At 28.2% G+C, this 23219-nt stretch overlaps 2 protein-coding genes across 5 annotated transcripts; one reads left to right on the forward strand and one right to left on the reverse strand.

Moving 5' to 3' along the window:
• The first annotated feature begins 9644 nt into the window (after positions 1–9644).
• Positions 9645–22836, forward strand: Crzr (corazonin receptor). Of its 3 annotated transcripts, none has more exons than XM_006568495.3 (8): positions 11125–11597; positions 11762–11900; positions 12719–13103; positions 13768–14422; positions 21172–21355; positions 21531–21733; positions 22223–22341; positions 22409–22774. In XM_006568495.3, exons 4-8 carry the CDS (start codon positions 13820–13822, stop codon positions 22509–22511), a joined length of 1212 nt encoding a protein of 403 aa, XP_006568558.1. In that variant the 5' UTR covers positions 11125–11597; positions 11762–11900; positions 12719–13103; positions 13768–13819; the 3' UTR covers positions 22512–22774.
• Positions 16559–18880, reverse strand: LOC102654114 (protamine-like protein). Of its 2 annotated transcripts, XM_026444662.1 has the most exons (3): positions 18486–18880; positions 17654–18157; positions 16559–16906 (listed from the first exon to the last, which is right to left on the reverse strand). In XM_026444662.1, exons 1-2 carry the CDS (start codon positions 18627–18629, stop codon positions 17675–17677), a joined length of 627 nt encoding a protein of 208 aa, XP_026300447.1. In that variant the 5' UTR covers positions 18630–18880; the 3' UTR covers positions 16559–16906; positions 17654–17674. The 2 variants fall into 2 exon arrangements, with proteins under 2 accessions (XP_026300447.1, XP_026300445.1); XM_026444660.1 differs by lacking the exon at positions 16559–16906 and having other exon boundaries at positions 17013–18157.
• Positions 22837–23219: the final 383 nt, after the last annotated feature.

The following is a 23219-nucleotide window of genomic DNA, read 5'->3' on the forward strand; positions in this document are numbered from 1 at the left end:
GTTAATCGATTGCGCGCAAATACGCATGGACAAGCGATCAATTTGAACGTTTCGTGCTCGAAGACAAGGTATGTACTGTAGAAATAAAAATAAAAAAAAAAGGGGGGGGGGAAAGGAAAGGAAAGGATTTACAAGCTCGAGCTGGAATCGTAAGTGATAAACGGCGACCCGATATTCGACGCAATATTTCCAGTATGCTATTTCGTGTATGCCATGGCACAGATAACTCCGGATGACTTCCATGCGTGTATAATATATGTAGAGAGAAAGAATAGATGGATGTTTAAAAAGATATATCAAGATATATATCAATTAAATCAGAAATTGGCCATTATCAGATATTATCGGATTATTCGGTTTATAATGAATATCTTTTGATTTATGAAACTTTTTATTTAACAATTATTATAATATTATGATATTTAACGTAAAAATAATTATTAATTTTTTAAATTAATAATTTTATTTTATTTTATTTTATTTAGAATCAGTTGAGATCCATTAATTTCATTTTCAATTATTCCCTATTATTTTTTGCATCGCAATTGGAAAATTAAAAAAGATCTCATCAAAATGTAAAATGATGTACAAATTTATTCAGAAATTACTTTTTCGCGACTGTTTCTTTTAAATTACCAGGATAGCAAAGGTCTTTTATCATATGTCGGAAAATACCATTTTATTCCAACCATACGGGTCTTCTGAGGGATGGTTTCGTCCACAAAGAACGATACACGAGATTTCTCCCAAATGGAATTACTCAGGAAAGAAGAGAAAAACGCGATCATCCTTACGTGGTCATTTAAATCCCCTTTCAATATCCCTCTTTTGCGAACTTTATATTATTATTTCAATTAACAATGTATATAAATGACGAATACAAAAACAAAATAGAATATAACACAAACAAGCTAATCTTAAGATAAAGAAAAACAGAAAAAAACTAAATAAATAATTATCAAAACATCGAAGCATTGAAAATAGGAAAAGAAATTCAAAGGATAAGTATAAATAAATGCGAGAAGAGACAAATTGTGCTCTCAACAATGAATCTATTGAGAAAAAGAAAATGAATAGTAAAAATAAGAAGGAACGAGAGAGAGAGAGAAATAAAACTAATGGCTAATGGCAGCATCAGCGACAAGGCAAGAAAAGAAGAATATCGAAAGAGATAGAGAGAGAGAGAGACAGCTACTTTTCTATCCGAGGTGACTATTGCAGTTCGTTTATTGTCTGATTATTAATTACCCTCGATATATGGGGAGACTGGTAGGCCGTAAATAATAACGAGGAAGCCGAGCTGTCGTGTCGCGATCATTATTTACCGCTTCGTGTTACGTTGCATGGGGGTTCCCTGGCTGTTTCAAAAACCAGCCGAAGAGAGGGCGCGCGAGGTGTTAAATTACGAGGAGAAAAAAAATAGAAAATTGGCTGTGAAAGATTTGCGTTCGCAGAATATCCAGTCATTGCTTCGCTATAAATTAAAATTTTTTTCAGAGTGCACGAAATACTTCTATATCTCTAATTTAAACAATCGAAAACGTAGGACAATTTTTTCATTATTGCAGAAAGTAATGAGAAATTAAAGGAGATATTAGATTATTATAAACAGAGATAAAAATTTCTAAAGAAATGATGATCTAAATTAGAAGGAAGAATAGTTGGTTTTGTAAGAAAAAATCAAAAAAACTAATTTTGTTAATAATGCTTTGGAGGAAATTATAATCGTATTGATCTTGAAGCTTTAAGCTTTAATATGTTTAAATAAGAAGAGATAAACTTTGCAACTTGGAATGATGGAAAAAAATAAAATAATTCAAAATATTATTCAAATAATTTTTGCAAGCTTTCGTTATAAATTATAATAATACATAATAATATAATCATTTTTTAAATCATATAACTCTATTTTCTAAACTTAAAATAATATATTTTTCAATGCATATTTATAAAAAAAACATCATTTTGAATAGAAGCTCGAGAAATTAAAAAATTACGCAGAATACCTTCATGTAAGTTAATTCATTATGAGTTATGACAAGTGAAAAAAGTTTCAACGAATTGGCACGAATTATCCAAAATTATAAAAGTTAGAACGAATTTGAGTGTATTAAAAAGAATTGGCAATAGCTTTTATCCCACACTTTTTGTCTCAATTGATTTAGATACTTTGTATAATTCTACAAGCTATAATAATTTCAGAAAATGATAAAATAATGATTTTACGAATATAAAATATAATAATATAAGTTTTAACTATACACAATTAATAATTACTTTAACAATGTGTCAAAACTATTTTTATCAAATGAAAAAAAGAAAAGCTTCTTATTCAATATATTCAATATATTGTATTTCCATTGTTCTCATCTAGATGCCTATAAATTGATAAACAAAAAATTGTAAGCTCAATAATATGATATTTTGCATATCGTTCATTATAGACTAATCAATGATGAAAATAGAATATGAGAATATCTTTTAATCAACAATAATTCTTAGTTTTTGTGCAAATATTTCCTTAAACCTCTTCTTTTCAAACACATACACGTATCAATATCATTACACGATATTTCAACACGAAATACAATCGCCGATGAATGAAATGCAATCTAGCAGAGTAGAAGAGTAACCTGAAGCTGATCTATCCCGGTTGTAATACGTTCGAAATGTCATCGCTTATGGAAGAAGATTTAAGAAGATCGAAATTGGCATCTTATAATATTGCCAGTGACGTTTATGGGCGAAACGAGACGCGCAATACACCATCGCCTCGAGAAACGATCTAATTTCCGGACTGCAGCGCGATCACCGGTCAAACAGCAAGATGCTCGATTCACGACTCGGCGATTGGACGAAACAAACGGAACGTTCACCCGAAATACTCGAGCACGAAGACCAAGTTAAATTGGACGAAGTCGTATCGAACATAGGGAGCATTCTGAAGGCATGACCAATGCTACCGAAACTTTCTTTGATCCATTGTCCTCCCTACCCTAAGCTGTACGATCCTCATCTTCGATGCGGAATCTATTAATGGTCACGTAGCAAGAGTATAAGTAAGCAGATGGACTTACATTGAGTTAACGATTGTTAGTTGTTTCATGAGGAAATAATCGTAATTCTTTATTCATTTTGAAGGATGTAAGTTTTAAAGTGTTTAAAAGATTTTTAAAGATACGATTAGGTTTTCAGGTTATACAAATAAAAGGTAAAGAAAAATTGCTATGGATTAACTAGATTTGTGTTAATGTGCTAATGTAAATAATGTTTGTGATAAAGTGCATGTTTTTCGCTGAAAAAAATATCAGCTTATTTTTTATGTTAATATTATGCCAATAAAATTAAAAAAGAAACATCGTAGAAACATGTAAATATTGTTTTCAGAATGTCGCTTCAAGATTTTTTTTTTCTTTTATTTTTTATCCATAAATATAATTACTTTTTCATGACAGGAATTAACGAATTTTGAACGAATAAAAATCTTTTCATTATGAATTTTTTCCTTTGGAAATTAAGTTACAATTGTCATAATTGTTTTTCTTTAAAAATTAATAAAACTCGTATCGATAATTTCTTTTCGCAACAAAGGAAATTAAAAGAACATTTCTAGATTGATTTTCAAAATAAATCTTGTACATCAATCGATCAAGATTATACGAAGTCGAAAATAAAGGAACATAGCTTAACTGAAAATTGTTATAAAGTAATTTCAAACAGCTTTATCCTTTGTGAAAACTTTCGTTTCGATTTTGTTAACGAGTTATTAATAAAAAAAAAAACATGAAGCAATCATAAAAAAAAATAATTGCGTCGCATTTGTAACGTTAGCCACGTGTCGCCGACAAAGCTCGAATAAACAAGTCCAAAGAACATGCGTCAAACTGAATGTATTGAATATTTATTGGGAAAAATTATCGAATTATACTTTTATTCGCACACAATGAATAAAATAATTAACTATTATTCATATAGAATGAATAAATCGGATTTATTCATCATTTAAAATGAATTATGCAAAATCGTGATAAAAAAAACGATTATTAAACCTTTCTAAACTAGATATTTTTAGATTAAACAGACTGTAATAGACTTTCTGATAAAAATTCTTCCACGTGGATAAAGATTAAAATTTTGCTTTTCGAATTGTGAACAAATTTGTTTTATTTTCATCGATTAATTTAAATTCATCCATCGGTAAATAATGAAACGTTAGAGGTGTTAGTACGCAATCTTGAGAAAAAATTCTACGATAAATAAAAATAAAATCTTTCGATTCCCCTATATATAAAGTTTTGGAATGTAAAATAGCTTCGGTTCTACTTTAAGCATCACGGAATGATACCCAGTTGAAGATACGTTGAATAGAGTTTACGTCAAGTTCTTGTGAACGTTAACCCCTTACCTTGGGAACTTCTCTCTACCCTTTCGATGTATATCGTTAAACTTCATCGCGGTCGTTATATACGTGATATTCTGCTAAGTTTCGAAATTCAAATTTAATATTAGATCATGGAAAATGGAAATGCTTTTGTTGTGTTTAGAGCGCGTTTTCTCCCCGGGCTCTGTTTGCGTTATAAATTTTCGTAAATAAGTTCCCGTATACTCGTTTCTTGCTTTTCGCTACGCTGTGATACAGTTACAAAGAAAATAATAATAAAAAGTAATGGGGGAGCTTGATCGCCCAACCGTGAAATTGCGTTGGACACGAATTCAAACACTTTCTGTTCGCGAAACTTTGAAAAAGCTATTTTAATGAAAAGTCACTTTATATGTGAAATATTATATATATTATACATAGAAAGATATATTATACTTATGTTGGAGAGAAAAAATTAGAAGGTTGTACTTTTCGAATATAATTAAACTTTTTTTTTTTTAAATTCACGAATGAATTTAATTTTAATTTAAACTATACTCAAATTTATAATAAGAGAAATAATTGTAAATATCAAGATATTTTCATAATTATTAGAATTATTGTTATACTTTCCAAAATTAATGTGTGACAAAAATAGGATGCAAAATATCGATTATATAAAAATTATTAAATTCTTTTCGCAGTGAAATTAGGAAGAAAAACGAAACTTCCATGTCTGAGGAAACTTCTGTCTTCGAGTTGAAGCAGAGAACGGAAGCGAACTAGTTGTATCGTGGCCCGTTATGCCATAATTGTTAATGAACTTTGAATCACGAAATACAGCCTCATTAACCGAAGAACTTCGTCAACAGCTAATTATTGATACTGCAGTTACAGGTAAATATGTTTATACCAAATGCACTACATAATGCACTACGATTTTTTTGAAAAGTTTTTTTAAGTTTCTTCATTTCCTAGAAAATATTCTTGAGAAATGAATTAATTCTGGAGAGATATTTTATCTAATAATTTTTTAAAAGTATTGAAAATTGGTGTATATGAAATAATTATTTAATACACAATCATATTTAACATAAAATACATTTCGTGATTAAAAAAAGTAATATCAGTAACATAAAATGTAATTCACTTTATTATCCAACGACAGAGACATGAGTTTCTATTCTAATATTCAATCAAAAAATAAAAAATAATGTATTAGTTTTTTAATATTGTTTAATATGATAAGATTCATTGAAAAAATATCAAGAAATAAATAAAAATGGCACGTGAATAATGAAAAAAATATTAAAGATTCACCATACTCATACATATTAAACATTGTAAATTATTATTATTTGTTACGACAAACTTTTAATATCTTTTTTAAAAAAAATTCAACCGGAACTTGATTGACTTTTAAAAAATAAAATATTAAATAATATCGTTTATATGAAAGATAAATTTACCACGATAGAAAAGAAGATTACAGATTATTCAGTCATTTTAAAAGAAACATCAGAAATTGGAAATTTTCACTTCCATTATCAGACACATATGAAAATCTCGAACAAATGAATAAAGTAAATGTTCATCAATGTGGCTAACGTAATCTTTCCTCGAACAAGACCAATGTTATAGTATATTTTCACCAAGTATTTTACAAGAGATAGAGAGAGGAAAAATATTTTATCAGGAAAGCCACCTCTGTTATCGATAAAATAAAAGTCCCTTCGAGCTTTGCAATACCAAACGCATGGTATATGAAGATTTAGCTGTACAAGCCGCTACGTCAACAAAAGAACACCTGGATTTGGTTTACAATCTTCTCGTGTGATCCAACATCTCTTGCAAATCTTTTCTATGCGAATCGATCAAATATCATCTGTCATTCATTATTGTTTCACTTCCAAAAAAAAAAAGATTTTGATATTATTGTAAATTTTTGAATACAATTTATTTTTCAATAAACACAATTAGAATAAACTTAATTGGAATAATTTTCAAGAGAAATTAGAATGATCAAAATTTGTAATTTCATAATGTATTTAATTTTTATCTAAAAAATAATTCATTCATTTAGTAAAAAAAAAATTATAAATATGAGCAACAATTATTTCTTTGTTTCTTTTTTTTCGTGTTATGTATTAGTCTAAACGTAGCCTAAATAAAGTTGAAACAAGTCTTGAGAAAGTTTATTTGCTTCCGTGATATTCAATGAAAATTCTCCGAAGAGGAAGCAACATTTAGAGCAAAGCATTTAGTATATTGTGAGTTCTCAGACAAGATGAATAATGGAAGAAACAAAGTTAAATGATCCATTCAGTTCAGTTTCTTATAGCGTCTCTACCAAGAAAATTACAAAGCGCCTTCAATCCTATAACGAAGTCGTACTTTTCACACTTCCAATACTTTATCGATGACAACTATTGAAGAACTCGGATAAAGGTAAATGAAAAAAGTTTAATTAATAAATAACGAATTCCTAAAGTGCTTTAAGAATATCTATCCTTAACTTTATTTTGCATACTTTACATAAACAATATAAATAATAGATGTTATTTTCATTTATATATATATATATATATATATAAAATATTTAAATCATGAACAAATTAAATTCAATGATATCTTGAGAAATGTGGAAAATATCATAGATTATATCTAGAGAATGAAAAATACTTGTTATAATTTATTATATTTATTATATTATATATAGATACTAAACATTTTGATTCTATTATCCTTGAAAAATAACAAATTTAAATAAATTCCATTTCCCTGTATCTTATCATCATGAAAATTGAATTTAAAAAAATCTTAAAACGATTAATCTTATGTAATATTGTTCTATGATATTCAAATTGTAAGTTTCAGTAGTAAACAATAATAATAAAAAATTCTAAAATACTTGTTCCAAATTTGTTTATCGAGAATTGAATCAGAAACGATGAATCCAGCACATCCAGGCAACTACGAAGAAAAAACAGAAAAAAAGCGTGTTTAACGTTTTGGTAAGTTTTGGCTTCCGTCTTCCACGCGTTTCAACATCGTCTTTTTGAAGATCCGGTCCAATCAAGCGGGAAACTCATCAAGCAACAACGAACTTCGCTTTTTCTTGCTCTTCCTTCCCTTTTTTCCCCCTCCTCCTGTCTTTTCTTTAAAGCAACTGCTCCCTACATACCTCTTATGAGTGAGACGGCAGTATAAGATGAAACTTCGCCTAACTCATAACTTATAAATAAGTTATAACTTATAAATTAGCCTCGACCGATATTTCTTTTTTTTTTTTTGTAGAGTTTTGCATTTACTTTGATCAAAAACCGACTATCAAAAAGTATATTCCATGAATATATAAACACTCTATATAAAATAGGTATCTATATAGAATCGATATCCGTCATACAAATGCAACGAGTTTAAAATTCGTGGGTTTAAAAAATTTACATTCGAGTGTATATAATATATATGCGTATGTGTAAGAAATTTGTACATTTCTGAGAATTTGATACACTAATTATAATAAGATTAATAACTAAATTAATTGAAATTTCAGGTGTAACAATGAATAAAATATTATCATGGATATGTGCATACACAAAGTGATATATATCATATATTTTAGAGATTATTTTAAGAATTGTGCTTGTATCCCATATTTTTAAATAAACTTAAAATATGGATGATAATATAATTTACATTACATTATTTTAATGTAATATAAATAATTTCCAAAGCCAATCTAACACTAAAATCAGCAAATATAAAAAGATACAAAGAAAGGTATTCTTTTCTAAAATATTAATTTAATTTAATTCAATTTAAAATACAAATTTCTTCAAATAATTTCTACATGACTTGACACATGACACTTTTTTCAATTTTCTCTGAATATCAAAGTCCTGCTGTATGGCCTATATTGAGGTGTGAAAAAGATTTTATTTTCTTTGACCCTCATTCTTTTATTTCCTTGACAATACAAAATTCTTTTATGCTTCCATTCATATTGAGTCTCAATCGATGTTTAAATCATGAATTCACCAAATAACAACATCGTTGATTTTGTCTCGAGCTGATCATTTCTCGTTTCTTTTCTCATTTCCCAACGTTTGATGCATTCATGGAACAAAAGTGCATATTCATCTCATTCTTTAATGTGCTATTCTTGCCATTTTCTTAGAGATAGAAGTAAAATTCAATAAGTTTTCTCGAAATATATTATAAATGTTCATATCATAAAAAATTGTTAAATCTGAGAATGTATTAGAAAAAATATATATTTGATTGAAAAATAAATTAGAGCAAGAAGAAGAAACAATCTGAAAGAAAAATCTGAAAGAAAAATCTGATTAGTTTTAATGTAGATTTATTTCTGATAAAAAGTACATAATAAAAAAAAAAGCAATGTAAAAGCAAAATTGTAGTTGAACATAGTTAATAACTTCAATGCTAACACAGGTAAAAGCAATTATTCGTGAATATGAAAACGAAAATTCATTCAAAATATTGAATACGAAATATTTTAAAAAAATAATTTCTTTGTGAATTTACAATAACGAATATTTTTTCCGGGATTTCTGTCAAATTCTTTTCCATTATCATTCTATTTTTTCACTCTGTTCTACTTTGGAATTGTACAATTAAATTTCTTTTCTTTTGTATTTTCTTCATATCTGTTTTATTATAGCATTCCACATTTCAGAAATTGCGATAATTTTAATCAATTTTCAAAGAAACATCCAAAGGAATTAAGAATCTCTAAAAATTTTGAATTATCAAAAATGAAGAATAATATTTAAGAGAAATAGTTTCTCAAATTTGTGGTCATCAAATTGATTAAAGAAACTAATTTAACATCTCTATCAAAAATATTTCACACTCAAAAATCTAATGTCAAAGTAATAAATAACATTTAATATTAACATAAATTTTTGAAAATAGATGGTTATCAAAAAATATAACAAATTATTTTAATCTGTAATTTCAATTTATTTAAAATATTTTTTCATTTATTTCTAAGGCCAAACAATTGTTACATATATACATAGAATATTTATAAATAAATAGCTGATAGATTTCAAATCAGATGACAAATAGAACGAAGCTTAATTTTCATCTTTCTTCTTATCTTCTTACCTTCTTTCTTTTATCTGTTTCCAGCGATCGTTCAATGAGAGGATTCCATAGAAAAGTTGCGTAGGAGGGATGAAATACCGGTTCCCATGGCTAGAAGGTGGAAAAGAGATGTGGATGAGGAGGGGAAGTTGGAGCGGATCCGATTGATGGAGTCTGCTCCGACAAATTGATAAAGAAGGAAGAGAAGTGTAGAGAGCGTTTTGTTCTTTCGAACTTTTACAACGCTTGGGACAATGGGGATCGGTGGTAAGTTGTTAGTTAACTTGGTGAGTGTAAGTTTTAACGTGTAATTTGTAATTTGGGAAGGTATTAGTTTAAAGTAAAATTTTAGAAAAAGGAAGAAAAATTGAAAAATAGAAAATTGTGACAAAGGAAATTATTTTATAGGAATTAAAAAAGTATCAAAAATATTTAAAAACAGATGGAGTATATGTAACGTTTAAATTTTGGAAAAAAGAATTAATCGTATATCTATAAAAAACGAGCAACGTTATTTCATTTCATACTCTGATTCCTAATTTAATCTAATTTAATAATTTGTACACATTTATATTTTATTATTATATCTTATTCTATCAAATATATTTAATTCGTTACGATTTATTGTCATTTTATATATTTTTATATATTAACTGCAACGAAAATAATAATAATGATATCAGAACAGAATAATGAGAAATATGATGCAATTAATAGTTATCGTATTTAAATCATATTATTTTGTTTACAACAAAATAATGAATTCCTGGAATGGAAAAATGGGATTGAATAATGCATTACTTATGTATTCACATTTAAATCGTTTTGCATCATAAAATGCAAAACAAACAAGAGAATAAGGTGGATAGAATCGAAAGAAAGAGATGGAAAAATGGAAGGCGAGCGTCTTCCACCGCTAGTCGATATCCACTTGGCGGCTTAGTATCATGGAACCAGAAGATCACTGATTTTCAAAACGAATAATCCGTAAATAATTTAAAAAATTAATCGATATTTAACGATACCTCATAAATATTTATAATAACAATTGAGTGTGTGAGAATAATTTGGAAATTTTTTAATTTAAAAAATTGTTGATTTTCGATCTATAATAATATCTCATAAATTTTATAACAATTGTGTATGTATAATTTAAGAAAAATTTTTAATTTTTATAATTAATTTTATAATTGATAATGCTGATACAATGTACAATAAATTGATACAATGATTGTTCTAAAAAGGAAAAAATTTGTGAAAGGATTAAAATCATAATATAAACAAACGTATAGTTTTTATCATTGCAATGACTGAGTTTCAAACAACTACGATGTAAATTCTTTTCTGTGTTAATTAAACGCGTGACCAAGTGAAAAAGTGAAGGATAAAAAAAAAGATGAAATAGAAAATGAATAAATTCTTAAACGTGTCGTGTTAGTGTCAATGAGATCGTGAAGTATAATTATTACAATAATATTATACGTAGGAAAGACGTAATATTTTCTTTTCAGAATTTTAACAATTTTAAATAAGTCAGGAATAAATTTTTTTTATGTTGCGCAACTACAAAATTGATGAGATAAAAAATAATTGAAACAAATTTGTTTTTCGCTGAAAACTTTATTCTATTTAAAATGTAAAGAGCTTTTAACGATTGTAAAATGTAAAATATTTTAACTAATCTCTCATTAGTGAGTGTTTCAATAAAAAATACGCTTGTTTTTAAAAGATAAAAAGAAGATTCTTACTTAATAGATTCTTGTAAAAAAATAATGCTAATTATCGAGTTGTGACAGTGCAGTGTGGTGATAAATAATAGTAAATAGTAATTATATGTAATAACAAGAGTTTCATTGAGAAGATCTTTATTATTCATTGGTTTTTCTAATAACACTTTTACTAGATTATTTACAATTTCCTTTATTAAAATTATGATATTTATTCATAAATATGAGAATACAATTAAAATACTAATAAACTAATATCAAAATGGGATATAAAAATTCTATTCTTTTCAAGATCAATCAAACAATAATGAAACGTTTGAATAAATGAGATTGAAATTAATGAGAAATGAATATAATGAATCAGAAACTTTCTACATCGAAGGAAATAGATATTAGTAAGTTTATATAAAATTAATATAAATTATAGATACACAGGAAATCGAGATTGGAACGGATATAAATTCTGATTGACAGAATTAATGTGTGCTTTTAATGGTACATAGCATGCTTTTACAAACAATTAGTATACTGCTAATAATGGAATATTTTTTAATTTTAGTTTCTATCGAATCTAAATCAGAAGAGAAAGAAAGAGAGAGAGAGAGAGAATACAGACATGATCATTAAATAACTTCCATTGTGTCCAATTAATATTGTATATCAATATATTATAAATATTGATAAATAAGATATGAAAGGTATAATAAATAATAATATACTTTTACAGATTATAAATAAGTATTAATATACGATAGAAAAAAATATTTACATAAAATTAAATGATTCGTTGAAAGTATGATTAAATAAAATAATTTCTTTATAACGGAATCATAATTGACATCGTTCAATTCAACGAAAAATTATTCTACTATGTTTAATGAGATGATTTATGAAACAAACAATCGACCTCGTATAATTTCAATCGATAATCATACGTATAATTTACATATATTTCCTGTTATTTATTTCTCTTTTCTTCGCATTTTAAAATGAAGGATATTGATTGCGTTAACTCTTTTAAAAATTAATCTTGATTAATTATGCATTTTTCCTTTCCTTTAATCATTTTCAAAACAAAACATAAGAAATAAAAAATTGTTACACATCACAGACCAAATGATGTTAGAGACAAAAGTTTAAACATTTGTTTATTAATTTATCATATTCTTATTATTATTAATCGTAACAGAAGATCTAAATTACATTTCAATCGTAATAATAATCTTTATAACTACGTTGAAGAGAATAAAAGAAACAATAAACGAGTTGATCTAATTTCTTATTCAATTCTTTCTATACTATTTACTTGAATATTGATGTCTATTCAATTATACATGTATATATAGTTAAATTAATATGATAAAAAAATATTCATCCAATATCACATATTTCAAAACTTTAGAAAAAGTGAAAATTAAAAAATCCTATTTTTTTTTCTTTATTTCTAAATTTCTAATCTAAATATCCTATATAATTATACAATCATACTTATATATTTTTGATATAAATAATTCAGTTCACAGCTCTTAATTGCGACGTTTGCTTCTTAATAGAAGTATAAAGGGATTGGAAGAAACAAGAAATTACAAGTCAATGTCAAAGATAAAATTATTCGATGTAAATCAAAGATCCCAGGAATATGCTTAATAAATAAAATGAAAATGCGTTCGAAACAGTAGAACAGAAGCAGTCCTTGAACAAATGGAGGAATGAAGTGATACGCATGTTCAACGAATGCAAAAAACCAGTGAAATAGCAACGAGACTTTATTATAACATTTCCCAACTGAATCTTGCCAATTTAATGCGAGTCCACTCTCTGCCCATCCTGCAATTTTTTTTGCTGAAACGTGGAAACGTGAAAAATCTACCATTTTTTTTTTAAAACAAAGAGAATCGAAGGTAAGTCCATGTTGGCGAATTTTTTTCCCCCCTTTTTTTCCTTTTTTTTTTCCTTTTCTTTTTTATGGAAATATTTTACGACCGACCAGAAATGAAGGAACAAAAAATTTATAAGATTCATGAATACGTACGCTAGAATAAATTATTTTTCACGATTTCAGAATTATAACGCATCATGTTTTTAAATGTTGAACATTACGTGCGTTTTAAATTATAAAACAATTTTCATTGAAGTTTACGATATATTTTTTTCACTGTGATTTCGATATTAGAAAAATCCATACAGAAATTAGAAATATTAAAATTCTTTTTAATATCTCCTTATTATAATTTAATTAAAATTTAAATCCATCTTCATTTTTACGTCTGACTCGATCAATTTCAACAAAATTCGAAGATCGTCCACGTATATCCGATTCATGAATATTTGCAATATAATATCGATTATTCAATATTAATTACCTGAATTTCCGATTCACCGGATTTTCAATTACATCGACGTTAATTTCTCAGATGACAGATTATTCAAAAATGTGTATACAAATTTTTATTAAATACTGCTTACATTTTTTTTAAATTATCCATTGTATAAAACATAACATAATAATGATATCTTTTAAAACGCGCGAAAAAGATCACTCATCGAATCACTCATTGTTTGCAGATACAATGAAGAACAACAATACGAAGAGGGATAGGACGAAAAATCATCAAGAATGACGATATTAAACAATTACACCACGTACATGTTACTAGCTTGCGATAATCTGACCAACTTCTTCAATCACACTCGTGACCTAACCCTTGACTCGAGATTATGGAACACGAGCGAGTTGAGTCATCCCTTTCATTCCTACAATTTAAAGAACATAACGTGTTTGGAACAGGCGCCACACTCAAATGGCAACACCCTGTTTAAGTCTCTCATATTGACCATCATGGCAGTCGTCAGCATATTGGCCAATCTGGCCACCATATACTCGATCGTCAGGTGTCGACGAAGACACCACTCCTGGTCAGCGATCTACACGTTGATCCTGCAGCTAGCTGTAGCCGATCTCTTCGTATCCGTGTTCTGCATAGGCGGGGAAGCGATGTGGAATTACACCGTGGAATGGATATGGGGAAACGTCGCGTGCAAACTGTTCAAATTCTTTCAGGTGTTCAGCCTGTATCTGAGCACGTTCGTGCTTGTGCTGATCGGTGTGGACAGGTTCTTTGCCATAAGATATCCTATGAAAGGGATGAACACCGCTGACAGATGTTTGAAGTTCATCGTCGCGGCTTGGATATTATCCTTTGTACTGTCATTGCCTCAGGTAAGCAACAATTGTAATATTTTATACAATTTGCAAAAGTAGAAGTTAAGGAAGTTCAAAATGGAACATTTTTCACTTTTGATCAATTAAATAATAATAATAATTATCCAGTTAGAAAACTAGCCTAAGTGAAGAAATTTAAATTTAATTGGCTGTAGTGTAATTGATTGATAAGGTTGATACATCTATGAGTTGGATTATACGACTCTTAAAGCAGTTGGAGAAAGTTCAGTCTCTGAAAATTATCAAGGGTAAATAAGGGATATAGTTGGAATTCCCTAGATTAATAGGGAATTTTTAATCAGGAGAGAGAGACGAGTTAACAAGTCATTGAACTTATTTAATTATCTGAAAAGATTAATATAACATGATGTAACATAATATTCAATACTCTTATTTTTTATTTATTTATTTTTTTTATATTGCTTAAAATCAATGTATAATCAAACTATTTCGCTTTATTAATGGCGAATGATGATCGTTTGAATTCCTCTCGATATTCATTATTCGTTCAAATTCACAATATGATTTAATAAATAAACATTGTGCTATATGATACGTAATTATCATTAAGAGGATCGAATTTCGTGGTTGAAACAATTTGACAATCGCGTATTTTTAGATTAGAAACGATACATTAATAATATCAGTTAAGATATAATGAAATAATTAATATTGTGTCGGTATAAATCATAGCTGAAAAAGCAACACAATATAAATATTCGAAACATTAAAAAAGTATACAATTTTTCTCTATTCTTAATTTTTCGAACAAAAAATAATATATGATCTACTATATTAATTATTATAAAGTATTTCTAACATTTTCCATATACCTTTAGTTTTTTTTATTAAATTTCATTACGTGTTTTCGAATAATATTCTTATTCGAGATTCTATTACTGTTTTAGAGAATCCTGTCGTTTCTAAATTTCTAATTCATCAATCGCCGCGCGATACGAAATCGAGCAAACTTTTCGACGAAATTTGTCCGCTCCAAACGAGTTAAAAGTTCGATCAGTGAAACCGATCAAGTGGCTGATTCGCAATTAAAAAGTAATTTACAGCAGCTAACATTCGGTTGCCGATAAAACTTTTCAACAAATGTGCGAAAGAAGAAAGTAAAGAAAATCGCTTATTTCTCTCTCTCTCTCTCTCTCTCTCTCTCTCTCTCTCTCTCTTCTCTCTTTCCTTACAACTTTTGTTTCTCTCAATTCTTTTAATCGCATTTTACATAAAACAGTAGCCACGAGCATGAAATTGAAAATAATTTTCATTTGAAAAAAAAATTCTTTTGAATAATAATTTGCCAAACAATATTAATAAATTGAGTCAACGAATTATAAGCGGTTTCATTTACAATTTTAAAATTACATATTATACTTTAAAATTTTAGAGTTTTTTTTTTCTTTTTTAGAGTTTCAAGTTATAGATTATGAATTTTTCCCTCCACAAAAGGTAACTTAAATTCTTAATCATTACATATATATTGTAATTGTTACAATTATCTATGATTCCCCATTAATATTAATAGATTACAAAAATCGATAAAAACTTGTTTTCTCAATATGAATCGACGATTATTATGAATTTAATTTTTAAATATTTTAATTCATCATTGTCACAGACAATGTCACGTCTTTAATTAAGCTTAAAATGAAGAACTTGTCACGAGCACGAGCAAACGAATTATAAAACACTGGAAAATAATAACATATCGAAATTGGAAACTGACCCAAACCGCGGAACATCACATGCGGTTTTCGCGACAAAACCAAAATTCTGCATGGTGGCGCGCAAAACAATTCCGGATGTCTGGTCAGAGAAAAGTGCTAATTTATATGTAAATTCGTGGTAAAGTAAAAAACTGAGATGTAACGATGTTACGTTGTCCATTAAAAAATGGAATGGCCTGATTAAAAAAGAAAGGGTAAAACGTAGAAATTTAAACGTCAGTTTGCAAATTTGAAGCTAAAAGCTAATATTAATTAAAAATTTTACGACTCCTTCTTTTTATCTTTTTTTTTTCTTTTTTCTTTTTCGTTGAACTTAAAATCTGTGCAAATATTCGTTTTAAAAAAGGAAGAAAAAATAGATATATCGTTCTTCAAAAAAAAAAAAAAGAAGTAGCGTATATAAAAGAATTTTACACAAGTTTAATAGTAAAATTCTATATATTTTCACTCTCCACTGTTACAAAATTATTATCAAATAAGACATAACATGTGTCTCATAATAAAACGATGTAACTTGTACAGAAAAAGGAGAATAAAAAATTGTCATAGAAAAACTGGATAGACGAGAAAATTATATAAATTACGTAGTAGAGTATATAAAATGTCAATAAAAATGAATCAATCTTAGAAAGATATATTATACAACCAACATGTTGGTACTTGAATCTTCTATATTAATTTATATACGACGATTTATAAGTTTCTTTAAGATGATTTTGTACCACTGTTCACTGTGTTCATTGTATCACTGTAAAGAAAAAAAGAAACGATATAAATTAAGAAGATATATAAATCTTTAAACATTATAAATTTTCATCTTAAGGCTCGAAAATAATTAGTTAAATAATTATCTTAATCAAGCTGATTGACCATTTTTTCTTCCACTTTTAATTTTCTTAAACAAATATTAATCATCATTATTGCAGTAAAAAAAATTTCATTCAATCTTCCTTTCCGGTAAATCTGATTCTATCTCAAACCATTTTCCATTTCCTCCCCGAGCTGTTTACCATCATATCAATTTGCTACTTTACAAAACATAGGAATACGCCCCTCAAGAAAAGCTTCTCGAATAAATTGCTGCCTCAAGCTTTGCTTTGTTATCGTACAAGCTGCTCAACCCTATTTCATCTTGTGCTTAAAACAAAAAGAAATTGGCCGCGACATTTCAGTAATCCCTATTTAAGATCAAAACCAATCCTTTTACAATAACATTCCCTATATATTGATTTTAATTCAAAATAATAAATTTTCAGACGAATCTCAAAAATATTAATACAATTTTGTCAAATCAACTCTCGCTGAAAACTCTAAAGTCTTGATAGAAGAAATGAAGAAATGAATGAAGAAACTACATACATGATTATCACAGTTTCATCAATTTCAATATAAATAAATCAAACATCCCCATGATTCCATAAAAAGAAAAGAAAAAGTAACACACAATACTCTACCCAAACTTTTTACACCTTACCAAATTACAAGGTGTACACACCATGGGGAATTATGTGCATTTCTACTCCATCGAAGAGGCACTGGACAACGAACTCTTCTCGCTGACCGCGGAATCGTAACCTTCCAACGATTTCCGCGGGAAGAATTTGTCGAACTGTTGGGAGGTGGGGGCCCTTTTCAGCCGATCCAAGTTGCCGCTGCGCCCCGTGCCGCCGCACGGGCATTTCCTTTTCCTTCTTCTTCGGCTACGAGACCGTCTCCGCCTTCTACGAGTTCGGCATCCGCCTCGAGCAGCCCGCCTACGCCTACGTCTCCTAGGCTTGCATCTGCAGAATCTCCTCTTCCTCCTCCCACGATTGCGCCGTTTTTTGCATTTGCACCCCATCTTCCGCTGCATCCTGCTTCTTCGGCAGGCGTCCAATAGATTTACCTCTTGCTCCGCGATCTCTTGACACTTTATATCCCCGTTCGTCGGTAAAATGTAATGGCCGCCATTCTTCTTCAAGATGCCGTACGCCACCCCGCGTTTCAAAGCCGTTTGCATCTGTTTGGATTCGAGGATTGAGTTTTAGGAATGGAATAAAATATGGAGATACGAGACGTGTTTAATAAATATTGGAAAGTTGAAGAAAGGGGAAATTCATTTTTGTGAGTTTTGATAGAAATCGTAACGTATCATTTTGATAATTTTATTTAGAAAATTTATTGTTTCTAGGAGTGGATAAGTCTTTGGATAAGTTTGGATGTAAACGATTTTTGATTATTTTTTTTTAATAATCTAATAATTTTCTAGTCTAATCTATCTTTTTTTATAATCTATCTTTCCATGATGGAGATTCTGTTTCTATTATTCAAGAAAAAGTTTCGCTAACCTGACGACGCGCTACATTTGGTAATATATCGTAGACAGACGAGAGATAATGCAAGATTTCTTTTGAAGTCGATCCTTTCAATTCGCGAAGATTTTTAATGGCCTTGATGACTAGCCCGAGAATTTTAGACGAATCACTCACCATGATTGCATCCTTCCTCTAAACTGCAAAAGAATATCAGTTAGTAGAAATCTCTGTATTCGTAAGGTGTAAAAAATTTTTCGCGCCATTTTTCAAAATATCCGAAAGAAACATTCATTTTCATTCGACATAAATGATGTAAATGGTTAACATTGATGCATCATACTTTTTTTAAACGTAGCTATTTAATTATTATAAATATGTTTACACGATATACTCACACTATTGATGAGATTTATTCTAATAATTGAAGAAAACACGTAGAAAAATTGATTAAACAATTTGTTAAAACAATTTTTTATTTTAAAATAAAGATTTCAAAGTTTGTGATATTTTTATAATTTATGTTTCTAAAATATTCAAAATCATTAATACGATAATTAGTAATTTGAATTTATTAACATATTTATTATTGATAAAGAAATTTTGTTTCGAAAATATCGAAAATTGTTGACATTTTTCGTGTCTTTTGATAATATTTAACAAGTTAAAATTCAAAAATATTAATTTTCAAGTTAAATTAGACTGATTCAAAAATAGTTTATTTTTATTATTATTAACCTGTTTTTGAACAATTAATTATCGGAAATTTTTTTACGCGACACATCAAAGATAGAGTTGAATAAAGCAACGAACGGATATCCTTTAACCCGATCATTCCCAAGTTCTTATTTTGAATAAAATATGAACTTGACATTGTGAATATTCATAAAGATACTTAATAAATTATTATTCAAATATATCTTCTTATGCTACTCGCACTTCGCATACTTCTTATTGCGTTGTTAAATAATTCTTAAAATGCTTGATAAAATGGAAAATAGTTTCGATAATTCGAAGAAAATGAGCGTTTTTAGTATAATGTAATAAACAATTTAATGATCAATTTAAAATAGTTTTTTTTTTTTCCAATTAAAATGGCTTCGATTACTTTTATAATTTTTGTATTAAAATTGCCGAATAATAATGTAGAATTAAAAAAAGAAACGGATATCTTTTTACAATAAAATCAATAAAATCTTTGAAAAATATTCAAATACGTAGAAACAATTGGTCACAAGGGAAACTAATTTACGTATTTTAAAAAATCAGATTTTTTAATGAAAATTTTTATATTTATAAAATATAACTCTCCTTGAGACAGAAATCAATCCTCAAATTTTTACCATTTTCTCATATTTTCTTTACATGAATTTCAACTAGAAATACTTTTTATAACAAATACAATATATCAATTAATTCAATTAATTTAATCTTTTATTCCATGTATTGCAAATTATTTATTTATAAAACTTGAAAATATAACATAGATAATTTTATCCTCTAGAATCAAAGAAACAAGTGCTGTATAACCCATTATACGATCATATATAACCCATATTCACAAAGTCTCGACAACAGAATTATCATTGAAATTGATTAACACAACTTATTAAATCGAAATAAGATGTATGAATACTTGTGCAACTGACTGTATATCTATATCTACATATATCTATATATATAAAAATATATATACATCTATAATAATTAACCGATACTACCTTAAGAGATGGTAATTAATTGACAGATGGTCTTGGCGCTACCTGTTCCCGTGAATTTTGACGAGAAATTGTTACACTTCATCGAGCTACAACTTTCAATCCATGATTCGTTTATTTCCCTCTCCTTTTTGGAAATTTTAAACACTTTGGAAATTTTTAAGGATAAAACGGCGACCAAAAAAATTTTCTTACGTCACATTTCTGTTAACCGTCGGGTGGAACGAGCATCGACGTTTACAATTGAACGTAGATGTTTCGAGTATGATCGAGAGCCATAAGGCGTTCTTCTAACCTTTTTTCTTTTTTTTTTTTTTTTTTTTTAAATCGCGACTCCATTTTTCCAATAATAATAACTCGAGAGATAACCTATCCCTCCCCTAAATTCACACGTCGAGAATCGATGTTACGATCGATAGCACAGATTGTGGCTGTGTAAATAAATGAAAATAATTACAAATAAAAACACCGTTGGGATTCAGAGTGAAAAATTCGACAAACGAACGTGAAACGATTGAAATAAAACAAATCGTATTTATATTACGTAAAATATCTTTTTTTTAAATCCCTTTTGAAATAATTATAATCTTTATTATAATCGATTTTAAAAATTTTCCATCCTCCAAAATAATTCACTAGATTTTTCCATCTTATTCTGTGTTAAAACTCGATGTGGTAACTTCTCGCGTAATCTCTTCATTGAAAAAGTCCAACGCAAAAATGCAAATCGAGACGAGTAGACTCTTAAAAAAAAATTCTTAAAAAAAAATAACGAGGAATTTAAAATTGTAAATTGTCTATAATTAATCGTTACATAATTGACGATGATTTCCTCGTTTTTTATATATATATATAAGCATAGAAACGCGAAGAATATTTCTTAAGAGATTGATAAAATACAATTCAATCGATCAAAAATTGCAAAGTTAATTCACCTCTGGGGAAGAAAAAATTGCGTTGAAATATACGTACACGACATTTCCCATTTCATTTGATATTTTCAGATTATCATATTCCGCGTTGTCCAGGGGCCGTTCGTCGAGAAATTCGAGCAATGCGTGACCTATGGATTTTACACAGAGCCCTGGCAGGAACAGCTCTACGTATCGTTCGGTTTGTTTTCCATGTTTCTTCTACCTCTTGGCATCCTCATCGCCACCTACGTTTTCACCATAATTACAATATCTCGTGAGTAAGAAATATATAATATATTTTTAGAAAGGATTGGGAAAGATTGTACTGTATGTTACTTTTTTTTTTTCCCCCTTCAACTTCGTTTAATAGATTTACATCCAATCTCATTTTACAATCTTGTACGTATTTGTTCGAGCAGTTTGTTAAATGAGAAAAATAAAATTTTCAGGGAGCGAAAGAATGTTCAAAGTGAAATTGGCCAATAACGATATATGCCACGTAAACGGAGATGTAAATCGAAGGAAATTAATGTATCGAGCAAAAGCTAAATCATTGAGGATCAGTATAGTTATAGTGACTGCCTTTATATTTTGGTGGACGCCCTATTACACGATGATGATCATATTTATGTTCTCTTGTCCCGATAAACATGTGAGTTTATTTTATCACAATGAATAATTTTTCCTTATCTCTCTCTCCTTTTTTGGATAATAATTTTTTTTTTCTTATTCATCCTCTGAAAAAATTCTCTTCTCTTGTCATCTCTTCTTATCGAGATAAGAAAACACTCTTCACGTATATTTTCATTATAGATATTTCATTTCTGTGTGTAGTTTTTCGTTTGAGAAAAAAATAAGAGATTTTCAATTTGGAAAATTTCATTAAGACGTCTCTTGATTTCTTCGTGGATCTTTTGGAGACATATATGTTATATTTAAGATATTTAAAATTAAAATTTAATAAATTCAACGCGTCATCGAAGAAACGAAGAAGATTTATATATATAAAATATGATAATGAATTTTAACAAGTACAAGAGACATTTTCACATCTCTGAAATATAAAAATCTTGTTTATTTGAATTGGATGTGTTAAGACATTCGTTATAGATATTTTACTTTTGATCTTCAATGTTTTCAGGTTAGCGATGAATTACAAAACATCATCTTCTTCTTCGGCATGAGCAACAGTTTGGTAAATCCTCTGATATACGGGGCGTTCCATTTGTGGCCGAGAAAGCGTCGGAATTTCATGCACAGGTTTGTTAACATTGTAAAAAAAATATATATATATAATTCTTCTGTATAACGATTTTGCAATTTTCAGGGAAATATCCACGACTCAACGCAGATTAACGCCAACCAGTTATGGGAGTAGTTATAGACGAGATTCACGAGAAACGCGTATACCAATTTTACCAAAAAATTGAAATCGTGTCTAGAAAGAAAGATAAATCGTATCTCGATTGATCTTTATAAGTGTAAGTTTCAATAAGTTATTTTTTAAAAAAAACTTTAATAGATGGATGTAAATATGTAATACAGTAGTTATAAGATGAAGAAATTCAAAGTTGAATTATATAACTCTACGTATGTAAAGTAGTAGTTCATCTTTCATAATTAATATAATGATTATTATATATTTTGTAAGATAGGTTTTTGTAAAAGTATGTTATTAAAATAAGGATATATCTTGTAGTATTATATAAATGTACAAAAATAAAATTATGCGTTAATAAAAAATTAAATTAGGAGTATAAATAAAATTATATTTTTTCGAAATAATATTTAATTTAAATTTTTTTATATTAAAAATTAGGATACATTATAGTTTTAAAAGAGAAATGATAGAGAAATGATGAAAGAAAATAATCGAAATGCGTTTAATTGACATTCTAAATTTTATCCACGATCATCTATTTAGAGTAAGAATAGACAAGGAAAGTATGTGATAATAAAGGACAGAGAAAGGTAAAAATTCGGGAATCAGCGCCATCTCTAGAGTGCCGCAAATTAAACACATATAAATAAAGAGGGCAAATAGTTAAAGAAAGATAGAGATAGGATAAAAGTTGATTATCGTGTAACTAGTGCCATCTGTTGACAATTCAATACATCTTTTCAAAGGCAAGGTAAGG

Source organism: Apis mellifera, linkage group LG1, assembly GCF_003254395.2.
Source record: "Apis mellifera strain DH4 linkage group LG1, Amel_HAv3.1, whole genome shotgun sequence".
Taxonomy (NCBI): Eukaryota; Metazoa; Arthropoda; class Insecta; order Hymenoptera; family Apidae; genus Apis; species Apis mellifera.